Raw genomic sequence first — 20,869 nt, 5'->3', positions numbered from 1 at the left:
TTGTTCACGGGCTTGAAATATAAACACTGTATTTGATATACATATATCAGTAAAAATAAATCATGCTTCACTAAAAATATATTCCTCGGGCTGTTTTGATGAGGTGAGGGACGGGTGTGGCTGGTTTGAAGATAACAGGTTTTAAAAAAATTGGAGCTGTTTTTTTTTTACATTTTGTAGCGTGGCACGGCATCCGGTGCACCTAAGCGTCTGAAAAAATTGAGTTTGGGTCGGTGGCACACCCTGCGGCAAGATGCCCGTGTGGGCTTCTTCTATAACTAGCAAGATGCTCGTGCATTGCAGGGAACATCAAGATGCATTTTTTAACTAAACACCTGTTGTGATTGACCCTTGCAGGAGTAATCCCATGTGTAAAAACTAATGATATCTCGAGAATTTTATTAGAAAAATGGTATCTTTGGAACAAGTTTTCTCTACTACAGCTCCTTGCAGTGAGCGGTATGCAATGCATGTGTCAGCAGACATGACAACTTGTCCATGAAAGTTGAACCACGGCGACCATCATATTTCTACCACTGCCACACACGATTCCCACGACGCAGCTCCAACCCACGGCACGACGCCCCCGACGTGCGCCTCATCCCTCTCGGCCCCACCGCTCCTCTGCCTTTGTGTGCATGACATGCGGGCCAGCTGAACTGCGGCGACCATCAAGTTTCTACCACAGCCGCACCCGATTGGACGCGGTTTGCCTGTTCCGCTCCTGTGCTCCGATCCGTACTCCCGCACCATCGAATTTTCATCCAGCGGCTGTGACACATTTCGTCCCGGGCATCAATCCTCAGCTGGAGTACTTATGTACTACAGGTATTGCCCGCCGGTGTGGCCATCTACGCCTCGTAACGCCCCGACGCCCAGCTGTGGCACCCTCGCCACGGCCACGCCACCACCGGCCGGTTCATCTCGAACGAGTGAGTCGCGAACCACGCCACCACCATGAGAATGACATGAGGGCCCGCCGCATTTAAGGTCCACATGTCATTGACTCATGGCCGGTGCACTAAGCCACTGAAGCTCGGTCCCATGGGCCCCGAGAGGGAAATGTAACTCCTGCGGCAGGCCTTGTGGTGCTCCCGCAGTACGAGCTCGTGCCAAACCCGGGATTTGTTTCTTACTACTACCAATGTGTCGGCCCGTGCGCTACAATGGATCCAAAGTATATCTATTTAGTGGAGTGCACTCTGAACACATTATCTATTTATTTTTCTCTAACCTTTCCTAGCCATGCAACCAAGCCACATAAGCTTCATGGGTGCCCCCCACGTCATATTATTCATACTACGTTGACTGGAAAAAAGATAAATCATCCAAAACAAGATCTTCACATTTTTTGTTCCTACGATGTTGTGTTGTGCACGTACCTAGTTGTATAGTGGTAGTACTAGTTGTAGTACAAACTTCGTACTAGTAGGAGTAGAGTACGAAATGCTCCTACTCTATCAACGAGCCCCATCTGACACCAAATTTCTTGGCTTCCGTGCTACAACTCTATCTTCCCCTCGTTTCTGTTTTCCAACGCGGCGGGCGGGGTGCGGTTTGCCAATAGTCGGTTTGCTCAACTGTGGTCCCACATGAAAGTGAAAATGCTAGGCAACACGCCTTCCCTAGCTATGTGGCATGCCGGACGGGCCGTGGAGTACTCCCGATTCCCGGGCGTGTGGGGGTGCGACGTGAACGCGGCAGGCCTTTTCCTTTTACTAGCAACTAGTTGACCCGTTGCGCCAAATGGCGCAAAGACCCGCTAAAGCCATGTTAGCAATGAAAATAGTTTCCTTTAGTAAGAACATATTCCATTTTGATAGTAGTAAGCCCATGTTTAAATCATGATATATTGAAAATATGTTTATTACGCTGAGAAATCTGAGCCTCATGTATGAAAAAAAAAACATATTTTTACAACATGTATAAACCAATTAAGGAGGTATTTTTTTAGCGGTGTTGTACAAAACTTTTATTTTCCATATACATGAAAAAAACCTCCCCTTGTTGTGCATATGGAGGCATAGGTATTTGAAGGGCCCATATGCTACCTAGTCCGACCCATGCTACATATGGAGTAGAATGTGAAGCGGGCAACTGCATCCATCTGCCTATTTATCCCTTTTTCTTCCTCGATGGCTCATTTGGGCAAGCGAGACGTTTCCGGCAGAGAGGTACCCAACTGGCGAGATTTCCCCTTTCCTATTACTATCTCGGATTTCTTTGCATGCATGGATTTAGTTCTCATTTATCTAGATTATACTTCCCCCCTCTTTTTGTGGCAATTTTTACCAAGTGGCGCAGAGACGCGCTGAATCCATGTACGCATTGAAAAGAAAATCCATAATTTAGTTGGTTTTGTTGTGGGCAAGCACATATGTTAATAAAATTAACGCTCTATAATAATAATAATAATAATAATAATAATAATAATAATAATAATAATAATAATAATAATAATAATAATAATAATAATAATAAAGAATTGTTGCTTGTTGTCTACAATTAGATGCACACACACATTTAAATTTGGCAGCACAAAGTCCCACTGAAAACCATGTTCGTCTGAAAATATGACTCGTAACCCCAAATGGCACATAATCCCATTTAATACCATTTGCGCGTTTGAGAATATTTGTTCATAATTTTATGTTTGAGCAAGCATAGGGCATGAATTGTGAACCTTTTCATTGAGGCTTGTCTTTCAAAATCTAAACTTGCATGCATAATTTGTTATGTTATATGGGTAACAGAGATCCATATTTTTTAAAAATTTATTCATTGGTTGTGTAGCATTTAAGCGCATCTTTTTACCAATCCTAATTTTTTTAGGGCTGCCAGTCCAAGTGAATCCAATCCAGCCCACAGGCGCCAAATGGCGCAAGAGACCCATTTGAAACCATGTGCGCGTCCATAATATTTGCATTTTCTCAATTAACTTTATTCTTGAGGAAGCGCTTTAAGATGAAAAATATTTGACTTCGTTGGTAGAAGTAAGTTTTAGCAGCCAATTAGGGTACTTATTCAAACCAAACCATTTAAAATGGAAAATGAAGGATAATGTATCTTTGAAAATATACACTTGAGCATGTGTATTTTGTTATCTTATTCGCGTAACATAGAGCCAAATGGCGCAAGGCTGGCATATCATCATCTGATGAAAGCGCAGCACTGCTGCTGTTTCCACACTAAGAATACTCATAACCTATCCCAACCAGACTGGATATATAAATTAAGAGAGAAAAATCACAAACTATACTATACCGATACAGCTAGATATCAAGATTCTCAGGACACAATGTGTAAACTAAATACCCAACAAACAGTTTGAACCATAAATATATATGCAAAGAACATAGTTAACATAACCCTCCATGCAAACGGTCATCACGTATCAGCTAGTAAGAAAGGAGGGAACAAATCTTGATAACAGAACAATGGAGCACCATCTTTAGGGATCGTACAAACCGTAAAACAACAACAAAACAACAACAACAACAACAACAAAGCCTTTAGTCCCCAAACAAGTTGGGGTAGGCTAGAGGTGAAATCCATAAGATATCGCAACCAACTCATGGCTCTGGCACATGGATAGCATGCTTCCACACACCCCTGTCCATAGCTAGCTCTTTGGTGATACTCCAATCCTTCAGGTCTTTCTTAACGGACTCCTTCCATGTTAAATTCGGTCTACCCCGCCCTCTCTTGACATTCTCCGCACGCTTTAGCCATCCGCTATGCACTGGAGCTTCTGGAGGCCTGCGCTGAATATGCCCAAACCATCTCAGGCGATGTTGGACAAGCTATAAAACAAAAAAACGGTCAGAGTAAAAAAAAAATGGCCTACGCCAACATGACTGGATATATATACAGCTGGATATCAAGATTCTCTGGAGAAATGCTTAAACTAAAATACTAATAAAAACGAATCATGGGCCATTCAAAAACAACTTCATATAGATATATACCCAACAAAGAGTTTGAATCATGAATATGCAATGCACATCGCTGACATGACCCACCATGCAAACGATCATCATAAATACCTTTGGAACCCACAACTCAACATAAAGATGACATAGACAAACGTGTATACCAAATAGCATCTGAAAACATATCAGGGATGATAACTTTCTGGCAGAACCAAGCATGCCTGTGCAACTATCTAAATATATGTGCTAAACAGCCACTGGTGTTGGCGCCGCCTCCACGCGTTGCAGCGCCGCTCTTCTTCTTCCTCTATCTCACACAACTCAACTCTCTCTTCTCTGTTGTTTTGTTCTTCTCTCAAGAACACACGAACGCACACGGTGGGAAAAACTCATAAACTCACACATACACACACACCTCACCGTGGAGAGAGACTAGCTTTGCTTTCTACTCCCGGTGAGACACACATACACTACATTGTTTTGCCCAGCCCTCACGGCCTTAATCTTTCTCATTAACTCAATGTAACACTTATATACACAAGGAGTTGGCCTCACGCACCCACTAACTAGCCGGAAAGTCCGGCCACTAACACCACGTAACCCACACCCGGCTAACTACCCTAGAATCTATCCGGGCTAGCTAACAACTTATCCATGCAGCCACTAACTAACACATCCATGCATTTGACTAACTCATCTAACTAAGCAGACCCAATACTAGCTTGCGTGCACACACATGATCTCAACTTTACGTGAGTACACTGCCGCACCTAGTGGATGGACACGACTACATGCATGATTCAACTCACGCGACGAAATAAACACGAGAACACCTATACAACAAGATTAATTCTAACAATCACCCCCTTAACCTTGTTGTCACTTATTCCTCTTTTGAAGCTTGTGGTCGTCGATGTCGTCGATGCAACACGCAGATGACCGCCAATGTCATCTTGTCATGCCGATTGTCGCCGTCGCCGCTGGCCTCGTTGAGAGGGACACCTCTCGTGCCTTCACCGTGCCGCCACAACAGGCTCGCCTCCATGTTCGTCGCCGGTGCCGCAACTCGCCGGTGACTCGCCTCCATGTTCGTCGCCGGTGACGCAACTCGCCGGTGACTCGCCTCCATGTTCGTCGCCGGTGACGCAACTCGCCGTTGACTCACCTCCATGTTGCCGACGATGACACACCTTGTCGCCGACTCGGACATGGAACTCCTCGTGGCAATGGCCTCCGCTCCATGGCCATCACCTGCTTGCCGCCGGTGTCGCAACTTACCGGGCAGCACACCTCTCTCCATCGCTCGTGATACAGCTCGACGATGATGGAGAAACGCACCGGCCGCTAGCAGCATCGCGCCGCCAACGACGTCCACCTTGCGCCGCCGACGTCCCCTTCACATGGAGTCCACCGCGCCGCCACCGTCGCCTCGGATCAACAAGGCTCTGTTGCCAATTGTTGGCGCCGCATCCTCGCGTTGCAGCGCCGCTCAACTTCTTCCTCTATCTCACACAACTCAACTCTCTCTTCTCTGTTGCTTCGTTCTTCTCTCAAGAACACACGAACGCACACGGTGAGAAAAACTCAAACTCACACACACACACCTCACCGTGGAGAGAGACTAGCTTTGCTTTCTACTCCCGGCAAGACACACATACACTAGATTGTTTTACCCAGCCCTCACGGCCTTAATCTTTCTCATTAACTCAATGCAACACTTATATACACAAGGAGTTGGCCTCACGCACCCAACTAACTAGCCGGAAAGTCCGGCAACTAAGGGAATCTACAATGCTAGGAGCTTACATAGGCGCTTATAGACAAAATAATAAATAAATAAAAATCTGAAACACACCTAAGCGCCTCATCCCTCAACGCTAGACGCTAATTAACTAAACGACATGGACGCTAAGTACTGGAAGAAAAATGACCAAGCGCCGGGTGCATGGTTTGGCGTCGATGCCAGGGTTGACACCAAGATTACACCCGGCAACCGCTAATCTGCCGGGATTACGAACCTGGCGCCTGGCCTAAGCGCCCAACAATGGAGATGCCCTAACACCACGTAACCCACACCCGGCTAACTACCCTAGAATCTCTCCGGGCTAGCTAACACCTTATCCATGCAGCCACTAACTAACACATCCATGCATTTGACTAACTCATCTAACTAAGCAGACCCAATACTAGCTTGCCTGCACACACATGATCTCAACTTTACGTGAGTACACTGCCGCACCTAGTGGATGGACACGACTACATGCATGACTCAACTCACGCGACGAAATAAACACGATGAACACCTATACAACAAGGTTAACTCTAACAACTGGAAACATTGCTAAAGAACAGACCGGATAAAGCAATTTCCACAGAACAATGCATGCATGTTTGCACAACCAATCAAACACATGTATAGAATAGTTACTGACAAACAATTATTCTACAAAGACTAACTATGCTGGAGCAAGTTGATCACGAAACTCCATACCAAGACATCTCCAGATTTTTCCGGAAATGAGAGTTCACTAAGCTACTACCTTCAGCCTCCTAACTGATTTGAGTGCAGCATTTATTAGTTTTTAGAAACCTGAAAAAAAACATTAGGCACATCTTTCCCTAATAATAAAGCACGGATTGACTTTGTCGGGTTCACCGTCGCGGCGCTTTTTCAAAAACGTCCATGTGATTTAGGGTAATACAACCCGCAGTCTTTTTAAATTTCTCCCTAATCTAAATCTAAAGTTAACCGAACCGGTTTGAGATAAAAGAAAAAAAATCCCCTGCCTCCCGATATCATCTCGACCTCCAGGCTCGAGCGCTTCGCCACCTCCCGCCGGCCGCCCCCCTCTCCCCCCGTCGCCGCGCGCCGCCACCAACGCCGTGGCCGTTGGCGGCTCCCACCGCCCCTGCTACCATGGTGCCGCCGGGACTCTTGCCCGCTGCTGAAATTCCCCATCGCTGTCCCAAGGGCATCGCCCGCCGCGCTCCCCTGGACCCTGAGCGCCGCCGCCCCAGCCACCCTCGAGCCTCCACCAGGTGACCCCAGGCGCCGCTGATCCCGTGTGCTGCTGCTCGAAGATTCCCCTGCTCGCTGCCCTCTCCCTCCCACTCCACAGTGCACGGGGCAGGGGGAACCGGGTGGCGGCGGCGGCATGATCTCCGGTAAGCGGTAGGGCCGGGATCCGGTGGCGGCGGCAAGCTCCTGTAGATAGGCGACGAGCGAGAGAGAGGGATTGAGAGAAAGCGAGATGCAGGGGAGAGAGATGGGAAGGAAGGAGAAGAAAACGAGCATGGGCAGTGGGGCGTAGGAGAGAGAGAGAGGGCGGAGGGAAGGAGGATAAGGACAGATGGCAGGGGGCGGCCTGTGTGATTGCTCCGGTGATGGCGTCCGGCGTCGGTTCATACCTCGGCGCGCAGCCGCCATACCTCCCCTCCACCGTCTCCACGTGATGTAGGCTGCTGCAATCTCGCTATCCCAGCGATGTCCCAGCTGCGCGCCACAGCCAGCCAACAAGACCGCTATGTAGCTCAGGCCCAGAATTGGTCAATTTTATACAGCTGCAATACACAACGACACACAAAATAGATGCTCCTAGGCTCGATCTTTCTACTGCAACTAAACATACTCGCCCAATACTTATTATCGCACTTTTCTCAACTAAACATACTCTGTCCCTTGAGGAGGATTTCAGGGGAGATCGACTACTGTAAGTCTGTGACGATAACAAGAGGCTGATATTTGAGGTGGACTCTTGCGGACAACAGGTTCAGGAGCTCCAAGCCAACAACGGCCATTGCCTTGAAAAAGATGTAAGATTTCTACTATCTAGCTTCTGTCACAAGATTTGCTGTAGCCTGTTATTTTGTATGGCAGTCAGTTTTGTTGTAAGAATGAGTAATAGATCTATTGTTCAATTCTTGTTTGAGATAGAATACAAGTTATGTTAAATATTCAATGTTTATTGAACATGACCGTAGTGGAAAAGGCTTTAAAGATCAAGAGATGAGATATTTTTCCCTTTAACAGTTCAATTTCTGAAAAAAAAAATCAACACAATAGCCGAATTTATTCCAATTTTCACATATAATACTTGCCGCTAAGAACTTATAGGTATATGCTTTCACATACAGTCCTGTCTTTGCTAACACGTATGGTGTCAGTTTAGAAAGACCTACGTAATGCTGTTTTGATTCTTGGCTTCAGGGAAAAAGGGATAGGTTCGGAAAATATTTATCTAGGATAGATGTATATTTATGTAGATAGATGTACTTACTTGCAGAACTACAGTTTGTTGCAGTTGCTAGGGACTGTAAATTACGATTCTAATTCATTCTTTTGCATTTCAGTCTGTCATTCATTGTTACTTGAATGTTTCTCTTTTTGTGATCTCCCATAGAAGCTTTTTGTTTGTTTTTTCACTGGAACAGCTCTACGCGCCTTGTGAAATTTCTGATGTAGTTTGGAAATGTGAGTGAGAACTGCAAGTACGTTGATACTGCCCTCTATGTATCAGATCCAAGGATTTTTTTAATATATACTCTTTTTGTTAATTTCAAGGGAGGAAGAGAACTCCAGTACTATGGTAATGTTCTTGATTCTGATTCTCCATGATTGATAATGTTGTTTAGGACCCTAAGCTTTGTCATGGCTGATTTAAATAGGCACAGTTGGTTTAGAAGGAAAGCACTGCTACTAATTTTAGAACTAGGATGTCGTTTTTGACAGCTGTCAGGTATTGCTTATTTGCATTGTAAGATCACAATTCTAAGGTTAATCTTTTTAGTTGTGTAGCATTGCATATTTGGGTCCTTGAATTTTCTCCTCGAAGATCAACACATTTGGTCAGATTTGGCTTATTTAATAATTAGCAAACAATAAATATTGAACATCTATGCAGTGCGACATTTCTTACGGATGGTCAGGTCGACACCGGCAACATCGTCTATATTGTACCAAGGTTCTGCTGCTGCTACAACGGCAACCTCCTACTTCTTGAACATGACCATTGCAGCTATCCTTGCTACTGTAAATTTTGTTTCTTTTCTTTCTCATAAATTATGGACATATAGGCATTCTGATCAGGTAATGTTCTTCTCTAAGATTTGATATTTGAAGCATGATGTTTGCGGTCAGGTAATTTTCCTAGGGTCCTTCAGATGTCGATGTCGATGTTGATGGAAAATACACATGTTGCATACCTTTTTTGAAATCAGAAGTGGATACTAACATTTCCCATCATGATATTGTAGTTTATAGTGCTAAACTTGACTCCTCCATGGTTATAATAATGGACTTACAGTGAGTTGATTTGTAGTTAACTTTGTCATCCATTCTCTAGGGAGGCAGAGCAAGTCCTTCCTTCCGATTTGAATTCAGGGATTCGATGATTTCTTTCGGATTTAACATGTCTATTTGATCAGCAAACATGAGATGCAAAACATGTTTTTCCAGTAGAAATGAATTCATGGACTGGAACTCCTGCAGATTTGAAGTTGTATGCTGGATCGACTGCATGTTTTATTAAGGGTTTATCAGTTCATCATTCCCATTAGTTCAGTCGTGGTGAGAAACATATGCATGTTTTTATGCCAAAAGCTGTGAATATTTTTTCTCATAGTGTAAGTAAACTGATGATGCATGTCATGGCTAAGGATTTGGTTCCAACAGAAGCAACACATATTCATCTTGCCTACTGTCAGTCTCATTTTCCTGATCCTACACTTGAGCCAAGAATTCATTGCCCTTTTTTTTAACAGGCTGCAGTAACGAGTTTGCCACTACTTCAATGGATATAATGGAGCATAATCGTCATTATGTATGCAAAAGCATGTATCAAAATTTGAATTACCATGGCGCATTTAATTCTCTTGGAGTACTAAACAATCATGCGGCTCTCCACAGATTTAAAATTCATGTTAGGATAATAGGGGTGCACTACTTTGTTGGGGGGGGGGGGGGGGGGGATAATCGGTTGAACGGATAGAACAAGCTATCTCGGAATTTCTTCCAAATGCAGCAAGTTCCGAGCAAGCAAAACTATAGATGCCATGAGCGACGTGAAGGCTGGAGGGCTCCGTTAAGGATGCCATGAGCGACGTGCGCTGGAGGGTTCGTTTCGCGGCGGACCTCATGACCGCGCGACACATCACGTTCGACGACGGCGAGCTATGGCTGCGCGGGGAGGCTCTCCGGATCGTGCTGCTCGACACAAGGGGGCACACGGTGGATGCAGGCTACCTTCGGCCCGGTGAGTGGATCGACATCGGGGATATTGTCGCGTTTCCTTGCCACTTTGCTAGGGTATGTGACAGATCTCCGGCGAACGGCGGAAATTCCGGCGAGGATGCGCCGCCGCGTGGCCTTACACACGGGCGCACGGTACACGGGGGCGTACGTGCGGATCTGGACGTGCGCCGCCGAGCGCCACATATGACAGATGGACCCGGGGTCCTTGGGCGTGGACCGGTGGATGCGCGACACGTAGGTGAGGGGAGATCGAACCGCCATGAGAGCGATGGAGCTAGGGTTTCTGGGGGCGCCGCGGGTATAAAGCATACGGTTGCCACCCCTTCTCCCATTTTGGATCTCGACGAGGGGCTCGCCCACTTCTGGAGCGCGCCGCCTCTCGCCAGATATAGGGTTCATCCAAACTTCGCCTGGTGGGATGGCAAAATCCATGGCGACTTTCGTTCCTTTGCTCAAGTAGTTGCATCTCAACCCCCCACAAACCCCCTTGCTGGATTCAAAGAGAAGCCACCTGTTAGATCTTTCGCGAATCCTACTGCTAGATCCAAAGAGAAGCCGCCTGTTGAGATGAGAGGGGATGGATTCGGTGCGGGCCGCAAGGGGCGCGGCGCTGGGCGTTTCGATCGTTGCCGCGGCCGCGGCTTCGACTCCCACGTCTGGAAGCGCAAGACGGAGATGGGGAGCTCTTCCACTACCAACGACAAGTGGGAAGAGGCGGCCGGCGGTCTGCATGCGAACCGGACCCGGCAATCCAGATGGGATGGGGATGGCGGTGACCTGCAGGACTCCCAAGAGCCGGCAGCGACTGAGGGGCGGCAGGCAGCTCCTCCCCACCGTCAAGAGATGCGTGGTGGAGACAGCGGAAGCGACAAGGCTCACCGCGTCTTCAACAAGAACAACGTCTCTGCTGTGAACCGCAAGTACTCCTCCTCTGGTATTATCGCTCCCCCTTGTGATGCTTGTCAGAACTGCCATCTACCTGGGCATTTTACTGTTAGATGCCCTCAAGCTTTCTGTGAGAGATGTAAGAAAAGAGGTCACCTATCCATTGTCTGCAATGAGTTCTTCCCTTGGGATCACACACCTGTGATGTGTGCATTTCAAACTAAGGGTCAGGGTTTCTTTTACATTCCTGACTACAGCGTGGATAGGCAGAGCAGGGAAAACGTTTTCAATATTGTTGTCACCATTACTGATGGCTCTGCTCAGACCAAAGATATTGAGCATGAGCTAAGTGTGTATGTTGGTGCTAGATTTTTTTGCTCCACAGAAGTTTGTCATGAGAATGATGAATCCTAGAGAGGTTGACAGAGCTCTTTTTGTTGAAAATATTAAGCTGAAAAATTGTGGGGTTAGTGTCAAGTTCTCTCCCTGGTCTGAGGATATTGATTCTGAGGGACTGTTAGAGATTGCCTGGGTTAGGATTGGGAAAATTCCACCTAACAAGAGATGTGATAAAACTGTTGCTTAAGTGGGAGGGTCAGTTGGAATTACCCTGGAAGTTGATATGTCAACTGTAAATCGTCCCTCTTCTGTCAGAGCTAAAATTGGCTGTAGATCGATAGCTCAACTTCCTGCTACTGCTGAAGGGGTGCTTGCAGGACGTTTCTACAGGTTCACTTATGAAGTTGAGGAGGTTTTGGTTAAAAATCCTGTGAATGCAGAAACTGTCGATCCTATTCCTGATGAAAGGACCAAGCCAGATCAGACCCCTAAGAGGAAACGTACTGAACAAGAGAAAGGGATGCCGCAGCCTGAGTCAGCTGGACGTGGCAACATTGGGGGTTCCTATCGTGGTGGCAAGGCCTGTCGCCTGCTATACGATGAGAAGGAGGGATCTCCTTCTACTGAAAGTGATGGGGATAATTCTTTACTTATTGAAACGTTGCAGAGAGAAATTGAGGAAAAAATGAAAGAAGATGACGTAGATTCCTCTAACTGGATTGTCCCTAGGAATCCTGATGTCATGGAGACTACTGTTCAAGATATACAGGTGAAAAAAGTCATACATAATAAAATTGCTTCGGCCTGTCAAACTGCTACTAACCCTTCTCAGATTGTGGAGGTAACTGGTGAGGTGGACCCTGGGCTAAAGACTTCATGCAGCTATATGGTACAACTCCCATCTTCTGAAAGCGTTGAGGAGATCATTCTTACCCCTCCACTAGCGCCTGAAGCCCCACTGAGATTCAGCAAGCGTAACGCCTCTGGAATGCAGGACAAGGTTGAGGACAAGGCCAAGAAACTGGCTAGTAAGAAAAATCTGGAAGGTAACAATACTCCTGCTTTCAAAAATTCCTTTGATGTACTTTCTGACAACGAGTTGATTAGTAGAGCTAATAAGATAGGGGTAGACATACCCAATGATAATTTCGCTGTTGTTGACATTATTAGAGAGCTTGAATACGCCCGAAAAGAATTAGAAGATAAAAAGGAAGATAACAACACTGAAAAAGTGCAAGATAACCTGATTATGACAGACGGTTTGGGTAGGAACACCCCTGTGAATTTAGAATGATTGGACCAGGAAGAACATATATATGAACATATCTCTTCTGTTAAAACTAAGAAGAAAAAACATAGCAAATCTGCTGTCAAAATTCCTAGGCCTGTGACTAGGAGTTAGAAAAGAAATAATTCTGAGAAAGATTTGTTAGGTAACCCTGCCCCGTCTCCTGGTAGGGTTACTCGGGCCAAATTCCACAAAAAACGTTCCAAATGAGAGGACTCATTTGGAACTGTCAAGGGGTGGGCAAGAAAGGGATGGCCACCTGCCTCTCAGACATGATTAGTGACCATTCCCCTGACTTCCTGGGTCTGCAAGAAACTATGAAGAAAGAGTTCACACCTAAGTGTTTGAGAAGAATTGACCCCTTTGACATGTTCAAGTGGAACTGGGTGCCTTCTATTGGCAAATCTGGGGGCATTTTGTGTGGTGTGAGGAGAGATACTCTTGATATAGTATCCTGTGCTAAGGGCAAATATGTGTTACAACTAGTACTGTATGACAAAAAAAAAATACAGTGGGGTTTGCTGGTAGTTTATGGATCGGCACATGATGAGTTCAAAAATGATTTCCTGATTGAGCTGGCATCCTTTTGTAGTGGCATGACCGTGCCCTACATAGTGGGGGGAGACTTTAATATCCTAAGACATGCGGGGGAGAAGAATAAGAAGATGGTGAACAACAAAGCCACTGACCTGTTCAACTCCATTATCAATACACTAGCTCTTAGAGAGATTCATATCAGTGGGGGTAAATATACCTGGACCAACAATCAGACGCATCCCACTCTTGAGAAGCTAGATCGAATTCTTATGTCTGAATGCTGGGAAGATATCTTCCCACTGGTCTCTGTGAGGAAATTAGTTCGGGAGATTTCTGACCATAATCCACTACTGTTGTCCTCCGGGGAAGAAGGGCGCGAAGCCCCGAAACCTCGTGAATTTCGTTTTGATCTATCCTGGATCAATGATGACAAGTTCCTACCCACTGTGGGGAAAATTTGGGCTAGGAAAGTTGCTTCATCAGATCCTATTGATGTCCTGAATATCAAGTTGAGAAGATTCAAAACATATTTTAAAGGTTGGGGTTCAGATAAGTATGGTCACGATAAGAAGAGAAAAGAGGACTTACGTATGGAACTAGCTATGCTGGAGGAACTGGAAGAAGAAGATATGTTACCTCCTGACTTATATAGTGGAAAAGTGGATATCAACGCTGAGCTCTATGAGCTCCTAGTGAATGAGGAAATCTTTTGGCTTCAACAGTCTCATGAGCGCTGGCTTCTCAAAGGAGACTTGAATACTGACTACTATCACAAAATTGCTAATGGACGAAAACGTAAAAATACAATCCAATCACTTAAAGCGGGAGAGACAGTGATTGAAGGCACGAACAATTTGATTGCACATGCCACTGAATTTTACAAAGAACTGTTCGGACCAGCCCCTGGTAACCAGATTCATCTTGATTCGGGAACCTGGTCGACTGAGGAGAAATTAGATGAAAAAGATAATAAGGATCTTTGCCGAGAATTTACAGAACAGGAGGTCAAAGAGGCTCTATTTGATATGGCCCCTAATAGAGCCCCTGGACCCGATAATATCCCTGCTGAGTTCTATCAGGTGTGCTGGGATGTCGTTAAAGACGACATTATGGCCCTTTTTAAAGCTTTTCATCAAGGGACGTTGGATGTCCAGAGGCTTAATTATGGAGTTATTACTCTGCTCCCAAAAGTTTCTGGAGCCGAGAAAATCCAGCAGTACAGGCCTATTTGCTTGCTGAGATGCCCATATAAGCTGATTACCAAAGTCCTCGACCGAAGAGTTGCTATATATGCAAACAAACTCATTAGCCCTACTCAGAACGCCTTTGTAAAAGGAAGAAATATCATGGACGGAGTTTTGTCCCTCCATGAAATTCTTAACTACACTTATGTTAAGAAAAAAGTGGGGATTGTCCTTAAATTGGACTTTGAAAAAGCCTATGATAAGGTGAATTGGGACTTTCTCCTAGAATGCCACAAGATGCGGGGCTTTAACGATACTTGGTGCAGATGGATTGAACAGATACTGCATAATGGGACAGTTAGCATCAAGCTTAATGGTAGTGTTAGGCCGCATTTTCAAAGCAAAAAAGGGGTGAGGCAGGGGGACCCACACTCTCCTTTCCTATTCAATCTAGCCGTTGAATGCCTCACCAAAATGATCAAAAATGCCCAAAAAAACAAACTTATTGTAGGTTTGGCTGCTGACCTTATTCCTAATGGGGTGGCGGTCCTGCAATATGCGGATGATACTATCATTTGCATTGAAGATGATATTGATAAGGCAGTCAACCTGAAGTTGCTGCTGTATATGTTTGAGATGATGTCTGGTCTGAAAGTTAACTTTCAGAAAAGTGAGATTCTCACTGTGGGTGGAGATGAAAGTGTGGTGAATAAATATGCAGAAATCTTTAATTGTGAGGTTGGCAGTTTCCCACTCAAATACTTGGGGATGCCTGTGAGCTACGCTAATCTAAGAACGTCCGATTGGGAGTTTATTGTTAGTAAATACCTGAAGAGGTTCGAGGCCTGGATTGGCAACGCTGCCTCAATGGGGGGGGGGGGGGGGGGGGAGACACACTCTACTTGATTCTGTCGTCACACAGATCTCTCTCTATCACATGTCTATGTGGCTCATGAATAAAACTTTCATTGAGAGGCTAGATAAACACAGACGCAAGTTCTTTTGGCAAGGCTGCAACAAAAAAAGGAGATACTATCTTGTTAAGTGGAGCAAGATATGTAGATCCAAAGACAAAGGGGGTTTAGGTATAAAAGATCTTCGTAAGCAAAATATTAGTCTCATGGTTAAATGGTGGTTGAAGTTAGAGACACAAAATGGACTGTGGCAGGATATAGTCCGGGCCAGGTATCTTCGCAACAAGTCTGTTGCGGAAGTTTCTCCCAAATTCTCTGACTCGCCCTGTTGGAAAGCCTTGCTTAAGATTAAAAACATCTATATGATGGGCAGAAAGATTGAGACTGGTGCTGGGAACTTGATTAGACTATGGAAAGATCCAATAAATGGGTTGATCCCATTTCAGGATCAATATCCGCACTTATTTGAGATCTGCAATTATCCAACGAGCACCCTGGACAAAAGAGATGAACTTGATGACACCTCTATATTCAGACGCAGGCTTACCCCTGAGCTGTTCAAACAGTGGGTAGATATGCGTGCTATAGTTAAAAGAATTCCCCTTGATGAGAGGAGTGATCGTGTCTTTTGGGGACTAAATCAGAATGGCAAGTTCACCACTAAGTCAGTTTATAAGATGTTGGAGAAACCTCTAAGTGGGTGCCATTATAGATGGATTTGGAAAGCCAAGATCCCTCTAAAAATCAAAATCTTCCTATGGCAAATGTCACAGGACGCAGTTCTTACTAGGCAAGTGATGAGCAAGAGGAAATGGCCAGGGAATCCCTGTTGCTCTTTCTGCAAACAAGTGGAAACGGTGCAACACCTGTTCTTTACTTGTCCCGTGGCCAGAATTGTCTGGTGATCTATTGGAGTAGTTCTTGGCACTGATAGATGCCTGTCGAATTACTGGCAATACTTCGTGTGGTGCCACAAATTTCTTCCTGGGAAGCAAAAGTTTTATACAATGAGCTTAGCGGCCACATGTTGGGCCATTTGGCTGGCACGCAATCGAGCTACTTTTGAAAAGAAACAAATCAAGACTCCTTTTGAGATTGTGTTTTCTCTATGCTCTTTTCTACTTTACTGGACAGGGCTGCAGCAAGGAGAGGACGCCAAGGAGCTGCGCACTGGAGCTAAGATGATCAGGGCTAGCACAATGCAGCTGATGAAGATGTGTGGTTCTGTCAAGCAACCAATCCAAGGTGCTTGATGTTTCTGGAGTTGCGCTGGATGAAGAGTTGTCGGGCGCGCGATTTCGATGCTGCTTCTTCCCGGAGAAGATTGCTTTCTGTCTGCTTGGCACGCGGCTGTGTTTTGATACTTAGTCTGATCTTTTGAGAATGTAATAGGCTAGATGTTATGTCGTGCTATCCAGGTTTTCGCCCCATGATACTCGTTTCGACGGCGAGCGAGTATGGTGGGTTTCCTGGTAGTGCTAGAACTCGCTATACCTCTTTCCCTCCTCCTGTCTTTCTCGCTTGAACTGGTTGTATTTCCGTTCTTTGCAATGGAAAGGGGTAAAGCCCGGTTCTAAAAAAAAAAAGCAAAACTATACTCTGTAAATAATCTTCCTGAACCAGAGTTCTTAATTTTCTTTCAATTTTTACCTTTTCCTGTACTGGATTTTAATGTACTGAACACTCTCCTTAATCAATGGGAGCAACACCTGATTGCCTTCATATAAAGAAACACAATGTAAGCACATACGAGGTGATGTATAGCTAGCAGGAACAAGAAAAAAATGCTGCTCGAAGGTGAGTGGAAGTGCATGATTTTCTAGAATTATTTTCTTGACAGAAGTTACTATATTCTCAATATACATCACAGTTGTGATCATCTAAAAAAAGAAAATCACTTCTAGAGTTGTAGTAATGCAAGTGATTAAAATCCCTTGCTAATTAAAATTGTAGTTTCTTTTATTTCACCGTAATGTTTTTTTGGAGAACGATCATGCATGTTTCTAATACATAGGTTGAGATAAGTAGACGAAGGTTAACTTTGTGTCGGAATATATTTACTCTCTACCAGTTTCTATGTAAACCATCACTGAATACACGAGTATGACATCCATATCATTTCCAGTAAAAAAGTGTTGAGATATTTAGCTCCCGTACAATCAGTATGAATTTATATCTATATGTGAACAAATAATTTCAGGCTGAAGATCACTAGAACCAGCATGAAAAATTGACCTCTCAAAACATGAAAACAGTGGCTTACTTCAGCAGTCAAGCTTATGAGATGGTTCACAATTAACAGCTGAGTTCACAAATGTGGCTCAACTTGAATTGTTTTATGTTGGACATTATAATTTTTGTGAGGTTTTGTTGTTCGCCCGTTGCAACGCACGGGCACTTTTACTAGTTTGAATAAATATTCAAGAGACGGGACTGCAAAACGAAATTCAGTAAACAGAAACGCCGCTATAGTTCATGACTAAATTGACTCTCTTTCAGCAAAAAGTAGGAAAGTGTAACCACCACCTTAAGTAAAAAAATTAGAATGAGCATGCTACCATGCCCTTGCGCAGGTTCAAGCTACATTCGAAGAAGGGACGTCTATTGAACAAAAACTGGGTCGATAGTATTTTGCAATAGCTAACTATGCAACTTTTTTCCACAAATATGAGATAATTTAAATGGCAGAATCATGTTTGTTTTCCCCTTATTTTCAGTTGGATTGTAATAACTCGGCAGCAAAGAGTACATCACCGTGGTTTAGTCTACCAATCTGATTCAATTCAAGAATGAGTAGCCTATTCTCTTGTATATGTCAGCAAGCTCTTTTTTTGTACCCAAGTCAAAACTAAGCATAAATACCTACTCACCTACATAAGTTGCTGTTGCACATGCCCATGTATTTGGTGCAAGTTGAGGCCTCCTTTAAGTAACATTATGACCACTCTTACATACCTACAAACACCATCAAAGGATGAAGTCAAAGTGAGGTGGAACCGTGGAAGGACTAAAGAAAGGGAAAGTGTCCGATTCATAAGCAAAGAGAGCAAGAGACCGAACTTTCAGAACATGTAGGTTTATTAATAGTGGTAACAATTTCTTAGTAATTAAGCTCGATGGAAATAAAGATACTTTTCATGTATGACGCCCAAAAAAAGTTTAAACATCCTTTCCTTTTGTTGTACTATGACCATACCACAATGTGAGCTGCAGACTGGGAAAAGTTCAGATCCAAAATCATATCTACTAATAAATATGTTTGTCAGACATGTTGTACATTTTCTGTAGTGAGATAGACTGAGCAAAAGAAAAACATTACTGGCAGCATTCTGCAAAAAACACATTAAGAAATGGAGCTTTTGGACCAGTGAATTACATTGGTATTCTCAATATACCACATCTACAATCTCACTGGTGAGAACCAGTGCAGGATTAAGAAATTATCTAAGTCTATAAGCTTTTTATGAATGATGCCAGACTTATGTTTTTTATTGCAAGAATCAATGCTGGCAGGCTGTTTTGTAGAGTTACTATGCGGAAGATGCCGCAACCAATAGAAATTGGCTGTAGATTTCATCTATGCCTGCTGCTCCATCCTGCAGCAATTATTTAGAACAACAAATAAGATGATTGTCAGATTAGAGAAGGCACACTTCTTGCATAAAAAAGATAAGGTCACACTAAAAAAGCACATTCCCAGTATGTATTTATAAACATAGAGATGCTACTGATAAATATAACTGAACTATTTCCCACAGCAAAAGGAAAACATGCATGTAGCTAGAAAGAATAAGCATGTAGCTAGAAAGAAAGGAAGCAAACCTCAAGCAGCAGAACATAGTTACAGCAAAGCAGGAGACCAAGATGCAGCAACAAAGGAGATCCTAGAACCAGCTAAATAAACGGAGATGAAGTAGTCAGAGCACACGCATGACGTGGATGGTGCACAGAGGTAAAAGAATAGTCATCCACAGACAAGCAAAAGAACAGTCCAGTTACCCGACCTGGAAAGGAGAAGTAGGCTAGGAAATAAGGAAAAATGGACGATAAGGCCAAGGATGAACAACAAGCAAAATGAACTGAACGCAAAAAAAAAAGGTTAACAAATATGCATTTCATCAAACATCTTGCAGGCAAGAAAATGGAGCGTGGTGTCACCTCAATTAATCGCCGAAGGCAGAACGGCGAGACAGTGGACGCAGGAGAGGATGGCAAGATAATCAACCTGCGCATGATGCGGACAGAAGGAAGAACACGAAATCAGCAGGGCATAGCAAAAATAAGGGTAAACAGCAAGATCAGGAAAGGAGAACGAATCTCAACCAGCAGTCTCGTCCAGAGTATGGACGCAATTGCAGCCGACGAGAGCACACCACCGGTGAAGGAGAGGCAATCCAATCGAAGAAGAGAGAGAGAGAGAGAGAGAGAGAGAGAGAGAGAGAGAGAGAGAGAGAGCACGCGCGCAACACAGCGAGGAGGAGAAAGAGAGCAAAGCGGTCAAAGCGAGAGCGCCGCCGACCTCTCTGCTCGTTAGCAAGTCATGCCAGCCTCCTGACCCTCCCCTGCCCGCCAGCCCCAGATGCGAAGAATCCGCCGGCCCTACTATCCCGCGGCGACGACCTGCACTGATTTAGAACCATCGCACGCAGCGGCGCGGATCCAAAAGGTGCCAAATCAGATGACGATCCAGCGTGCCCACGATCCGCTCCGTCCGCCTATTGGCCTCGCTCGCGCTGCTCCTCAGGAAATGCCGTTGTGAGGTGGGGGGCTGGGAGGCCGGCAGCAGGAGAGAAATCGGTGGAGTAAACGGAGCTACGAGGAGGCGGATTGGTGGCTGACGAGGAGAAAGGAGGAGGAGAGGGAAGGACGATGCGGGTCTCGAGATGTGAGGGAACACTACCGGCTGCGCTGCAGCAAAAGCGAACGCCCACACCCAGCCGCAGGACCGGGGTCACCGGGCATGGCGCAGGAGTCAGCCAGAGCACGACGCATGACCCGACTCACTCCGACCGCAGACGAAACTCTGGCCCAACAGGTTCATAAGAGCAACTCTAGCAGACCCGTATCCCGCTCCGACCCGTAAAATAACCGTCAAAATGCGAGTCGGGACGGAAAAACCAGCTCAATCAGACCCGCATCCTGTCCCGGCCCGCAAAAAATTTTAGGGGGCGCAGCAAAATCCCGACCTCAATCCAAGAAAACGCGGGTTTCCCCTTCGCGGCTGCGGTGCCCTGCATATAAGCGGAAGAGGTTGGTGGGGGACATTTCATCCCGCGCTTTCCCCCACCAACCACCTCTCCTGTCCCCCCTTGCGCCGTCGCCGGCCGCCGCCCAAAATTCCGGCGAAAGCAGCCGGCAGGAGCGCGCCGGGACGCCGCCACGCGCACGAGGCCTCCCCTCCCTTCCCCCCTGCGTCAGCGGGCCGCCAGATTTGCAGATCTGCGGCACTTCATCGCGGGCCGCCGGTGTCACATCCCTAGCTTCTGGCAATGCACTAGGCTAGTTTCATGTGTGCATCATGTTTAATATTTGAAAGAAAC

At 45.3% G+C, this 20,869-nt stretch overlaps 1 protein-coding gene and 1 long non-coding RNA gene across 5 annotated transcripts; one reads left to right on the top strand and one right to left on the bottom strand.

The window, feature by feature from the left end:
• Positions 1-3,303: 3,303 nt before the first annotated feature.
• LOC109780116 (uncharacterized) lies at positions 3,304-20,270 on the bottom strand. 4 transcript variants are annotated; one of them, XR_012181963.1, is made up of 8 exons: positions 19,653-20,270; positions 19,488-19,554; positions 19,152-19,223; positions 18,861-18,925; positions 18,200-18,284; positions 16,980-17,046; positions 16,824-16,902; positions 3,560-3,803 (listed from the first exon to the last, which is right to left on the bottom strand). It is a non-coding gene; the product is annotated as an uncharacterized lncRNA (long non-coding RNA). The 4 variants fall into 4 exon arrangements; XR_012181961.1 differs by lacking the exon at positions 16,824-16,902 and having other exon boundaries at positions 3,304-3,803; XR_012181962.1 differs by lacking the exons at positions 16,824-16,902; positions 16,980-17,046 and having other exon boundaries at positions 3,304-3,803.
• On the top strand, positions 10,547-16,915 carry LOC141021289 (uncharacterized). The gene is made up of 3 exons (XM_073496555.1): positions 10,547-12,175; positions 12,239-12,452; positions 16,464-16,915. Exons 1-3 carry the CDS (start codon positions 11,690-11,692, stop codon positions 16,580-16,582), a joined length of 819 nt encoding a protein of 272 aa, XP_073352656.1. The 5' UTR covers positions 10,547-11,689; the 3' UTR covers positions 16,583-16,915.
• Positions 20,271-20,869: the final 599 nt, after the last annotated feature.

The sequence above is a fragment of the Aegilops tauschii genome, chromosome 4 (assembly GCF_002575655.3).
Source record: "Aegilops tauschii subsp. strangulata cultivar AL8/78 chromosome 4, Aet v6.0, whole genome shotgun sequence".
In the NCBI taxonomy this organism is placed as follows: Eukaryota; Viridiplantae; Streptophyta; class Magnoliopsida; order Poales; family Poaceae; genus Aegilops; species Aegilops tauschii.
Note: the sequence above shows the minus strand (reverse complement) of the source record. Positions and strands in the feature narration are given on the sequence as shown.